Raw genomic sequence first — 5157 nt, forward strand, 5'->3', positions numbered from 1 at the left:
GGACCACGAGAGAGCCGGCGTGATCGTCATGTGCAAACACTTCCACCAGTCCACACAGGTGACGCGCTAGACTTTGTCCCCCTAACTGTAATTATTGCATTTAAATTTACATCTTACTCGCTCATCGGCATAATTGAGATCTTTCGCGAGACGAGTGATACAAAACGTCGCCATTCGGGAATCGAACTACGGTCAACTTCGTGCAACGGAGAAACGTGCACAACTGATACTAGTGCCTTTTTATTCGTTATGAAAAAACGGTGTACTTGTTTGCTAAAGCTGATTGGGTCAAGTGGTTGTGTATGACTTGTGTGCTACTGTATATGTTACAGTCGGACTGTGAAATCAATAATTTCGTGAAACGACTAAACTTTTCAATCATTTCGTGAAATATGCTATTACAAACATCATTGCTGAAAAGGACAAATAAAAGTTGTGTCCTTGTCTGTTCGTTTTCCATCACTCTGTTTCTCTAGCTGTTGTTTCTGTCCCTTATCTTACTTTCTCTCTCAACTTTCAAAAGCATGTTTTATATATTATCGAATTGATAAAGAATTGGATCTAGTCCTTCTAATACTAACTGGACTTAGTTTTCAAGAGGTATAAATAAAGGTAACCTCTGCTGCTTGTTGGCAGTGGCGAGAGCTGTTGCTGGAATGGGGTGGCGCCACTCACATGAAGTAGGTGAAAGAAAACGAAACCATGAGCTCGTAGAAAATCAACAATAGCCTGTTTGCCAATCTACTTCAATGTGGAAATCTTCTCTAGAGCACTAGGTTCCGGTTAAAGTGGTGATAATGTGAACCTAATTTAAGTAGTCTGGAGTCTGGCAGCCTAATGCCCTCCTAGAAACAGATGGATATGACAGGATGTCATGACAGGACCTGCGGTCTATGAAGAGAGATAATCGATGCAGGATCGACAGGTCACGGTCGGCATCTAAAAATAGATAACTAGAGAACTACCCTGTCTTTCACGAGCTTCATCCACTGCACGAGTCTATGGAAAAAAATGTGTACTTTCTTTTTCTTTTCTGCAGCATTTATCCCAAAGGTTTCTGCACGAGCTGGATCGTCACAACTACGTCACTCCAACGTCTTACTTGGAGCTTATTAGCACTTTCAAAAATTTGCTGAACGCTAAAAGATCGTAAGTTTTAGATAGGTATTTGACATTTTCTCGCGAGATTGATTTATTTACCCGTCAACCCGTCAACCCGTCAACCCGTCAACCCGTCAACCCCCCCCCCCCTTTTTCCCCGATAAAAAACATTTAAAATCCTTAACAAGAAAGGTAAAGAGACAAATTCTTCTTGCACAGAAGAGTTTGTGCCACGTTTTGAGGTCTTAGAAGGTTTTTTTTTATTCTCTTGTGGATGTGCACAGCTTGCATGATTATCTCGTGGCTTCCGCTTTCTAATTCGTGAAGCTTTATATTATGGTTTACTGTGGGTTTTTTATTGTTACTTATCAACCGGGCCTGCCAGCGGCTCGGCTCTTCACAACTGGCAAGTTAAACCAAGTTGGCCCAACCCCAACTGTTGATATCTGCAAAATCGACAGCTTTTCGAATTTCTGTTTTCCTTTGTACTCTTAAGGAAAAAAATCACTTCACAAGAAGAAAACGATTGCCAATCTGGGTTTCAATGAAATAGCAACGCATATCATAGAAACCGGAATCTGTATAATATTTGACAATTGTACCTACAATCCCATTGACTGATTGACACACTGTCCACCTTGACACAATTTAGATTATTTGGGATTGAGCCGCTTTGTCTTTGGTAGTCTGGGTCCAACCCAGGTGGAATGGGATGCAGTCAAGAAAACCCGAAGAATTAGACTTCGTCCAAGTGTGAATTGAGCGGACTAAGTCTTTAACGTAAAATGTCAAGAGTCTTACCAACACACCAGAATCACTTTTATACCAATGACATCATGACATCCACACATAATTCCACAATCTTACCTTTGACTGCTAAAAATATGTTATAATCAGTCAGGTGATGACCCAGAAGATGCGGTACGTGGTGGGCCTGGAGAAACTGGCCTCAGCGGCGGGCCAGGTGTCGGTGATGCAGCAGGAGCTGACGGACCTACAGCCGCAGTTGGAGAAGGCTTCCAAAGAGGTCACGGAGATGATGGCCGTCATCGAGAAGGACTCAGTAGAAGTGGCCAAAGTGGAGAAGGTTTGTGACTGCCGAAGTCGGCTATAATGTCGTGCCCTTCCTTTTGTTACAGAGATAGGGAGAGGGGTAGTGGAGAGAGAAGAGAAGGAAGGTAGATAGATCGATAGATAGATCAAAAGATATATAGATAAATAGATAGATGGTTGGATGGATGGATGGATGGATGGAGGGAGGGAGGGAGAGAGAGAGAGAGAGAGAGAGAGAGAGAGAGAGAGAGAGAGAGAGAGAGAGAGAGAGAGAGAGAGAGAAAGTTTAAGATAGAAAGTAAGAGCACATCCCAAAATATACTCACGATAGAACAAAGCACAAAATGATGAAGATAGCTATCAGCCATATTATACTCACGATAGAACAAAGCACAAAAGGATGAGGATAGCTATCAGCCATGTGGGCTCCATTTGTCCCCAGGTCGTGAAAGCTGACGAGGAGATTGCCAACCAGCAAGCCTCAGCTGCCAAAGCCATCAAGGACGAATGCGATGCCCAATTAGCCCTGGCCATGCCTGCACTGGAAGCAGCACTTTCAGCACTGAATACGCTGACGCCACAGGTCAGGTTTTATTGCGCGGTCAAAAATTCGTAGTGTAACGTATCCTTAAATGATATCACTGTAACATTTGAATCTCATTTGTCACGTCAGTTACCAAAACTAAACATGTTACAGGGTTTGCATTAAGTATGCTTTTTTTATTACTGCATTTTATGTTATTCTTAAAGTTTTTCAAATGGTCTAATCGTTCATATTTGAAATAAATTAATTGATATTGAATTACAGTGTTATCGTTGTAAGAAAGTGAAGGCCAGGTGTCCCGTTAGTTACCGTGGAATAACCCAACTTGTTCTCAATGCTTCCCGGAAACTTCTCAATACTTCTAATGCAATATTTCTGAGTTGTAAAGCTCCTTCTTTTCTGTCAATAATCCATCTTCCTTATCACTCTTCTTTCTTTCCTTTGAATGTTACTCTCAAGTAACACTTCTGAAGTCCAGCCCTTTCTGAGTTTTTTTTTTAGTGTTGCTTTTTCTTCTTCCTCGTCAGGTCTGGAACAGACATTGACGACCATGGCACTCCAATCTCTCCTGTCTATCTTCTTGATCAGCTTAGTTTTTCTCTTGGATTTATTCGTTGCAAAGTTGTTTTGTGTTGCAAGTACCGTGAAACTTAACAACAACAACAACAAAATCCCTCAGGACATAACGGTGGTGAAGACGATGAAGAGTCCACCGTACGGCGTGAGACTGACGCTGGAGGCGGTGTGTGTGCTGAGGGGAATCAAGCCGGACCGGGTGGTGGCGCAGGACGGCTCGGGGAAGAAGATCGAAGACTACTGGGGACCGTCCAAGAAGATGCTCGGAGATATGAAGTTCTTAGAGAACCTCAAAGAATTTGATAAGGTTTGTTAGAAATGGTTACCCGGAATACCTGGGTGGTGTTATCTCTGACTCAAAGGTTGACGTACAATGACCGTCCATCCTTCACGATTGCAAAGCATTGAACTGTGCCTGGATACTTGGAGGTGTCACATGTGACTCAGACGTTGAAGCGTAATGCCCCTTCATCCTCCCCAGTCACGAGCTACCGTTGCACATTCTGCTATACCCAGGCCAAACGTGTTTTATTGGTGTCCATCCATGTCGCCCTTTCTCTGCCCCTGGTTCTCCCGCCCCACATCCTTCCTTCAAGCACCTCTTTCACAATGGTCTAGTGCCGTTTTAAGCGACCAAAGTGTTGTATTTTTTATATTTATTTTGTTAGGCAGAAATTGTTTTGGTTAACACAATCTTTGCTAACTACAGGAGTTCGCCACAAAAAGCTTAGGGTTGTCACTATAACATTTTTTTTTCATATAGCATTAGTACGGAATCATCATTGTGGCATCGGGTATCTTTGGTGTCTCTTTGGGTCTCAACAGCAAGGGTTGGGTTAAATATGTTAACTTTCACTTTACTATCGATGTTCATGGTCGCGAAAAGGTTAAGTCCGAGAACACGAAAAGAGTTTAACAATATCAGTTAGGAAAGTTAAACATGTTTACACCCATGAAATATATGATCCTTGCCATTCTTATACTTATTAGGCTCATCGAGGAAATATTCTAGCCAGGGAGAAAAAATGAAATCAACCAATCAACAAACCAACCAACCTACAACTAACTAACGAGCTAACCTACTTACCGACCTGTCAATCAAGAAACCAGCTACTAACCAACTAGCCAACTGTCTACATATCTATCTGCCTACCTACCAATCTACTTACCTATCTACATGTCTACCTACTGACCAACTACACAATAAAGAGACCAACCAACCAACCAACCAACCAACCAATTACCCAACAAGGAAGTAATGCCTTTGTTATCGTTTTGTAAACAGGATAATATCCCACCGAGCAATATGCAGAAGATCCGGAAAGTGTACGTCCCAAACCCCGACTTTGACCCGGACAAGATCAAGATCGCCTCCACGGCCTGTGAAGGTTTATGTAAATGGGTCAGGGCTATGGATAAGTACGACGAGTACGTTATGAGTACCAGAAACATGATGGGTTATTTCAAATCCTTTTTTTGTTTGTTCCGTGTCTCTTATATTGGAGCTGTTTTAGTGGTCTTATTCGTATCAGACAATCATTGATAATGTGAGTAAATAAGTACGATGATATTGCAACATTGAGATGGAATAGTAAGAGAATAGACATAACTATGATTAGATCTATTTGTTAGTATTTGATTATCTAATTTATAAATTGTTTTTATTTAGCTTATCTAATTTAATTCGTATTGTTTTTACAGCTTTTGACGCTTTTTCTAACTACCCCTAGGCTGTCATGGGAAGTGGGGAACACACCCACTTACTCTCCTCGCAGAGAGATTCTTGTGCTATTTGTATGTCATCGATCCCTATCAATGTACGAAGATAAGTCAAAATATCACATGGGGGCCACTTCTAATTTTTGGCGTTGTGTGTGTGTGTG

The 5157-nt window shown here is 41.8% G+C and overlaps 1 protein-coding gene across 1 annotated transcript in view; it reads left to right on the top strand.

Annotated features, from left to right (window-relative positions):
• Positions 1-5157, top strand: part of LOC101846299 (dynein heavy chain 7, axonemal-like) — a gene marked incomplete in the record, with an annotated part of 71001 nt that overhangs the window by 35890 nt on the left and 29954 nt on the right. Inside the window, 6 exon segments of the mRNA XM_035971617.1 lie at positions 1-58; positions 1040-1149; positions 1999-2188; positions 2597-2737; positions 3378-3581; positions 4560-4702. The exon segment at positions 1-58 is cut by the window's left edge and continues 62 nt beyond it. Of these exon segments, the coding sequence (XP_035827510.1) occupies positions 1-58; positions 1040-1149; positions 1999-2188; positions 2597-2737; positions 3378-3581; positions 4560-4702 (846 nt within the window).

Source organism: Aplysia californica, unplaced genomic scaffold (genome assembly GCF_000002075.1).
Source record: "Aplysia californica isolate F4 #8 unplaced genomic scaffold, AplCal3.0 scaffold00472, whole genome shotgun sequence".
In the NCBI taxonomy this organism is placed as follows: domain Eukaryota; kingdom Metazoa; phylum Mollusca; class Gastropoda; order Aplysiida; family Aplysiidae; genus Aplysia; species Aplysia californica.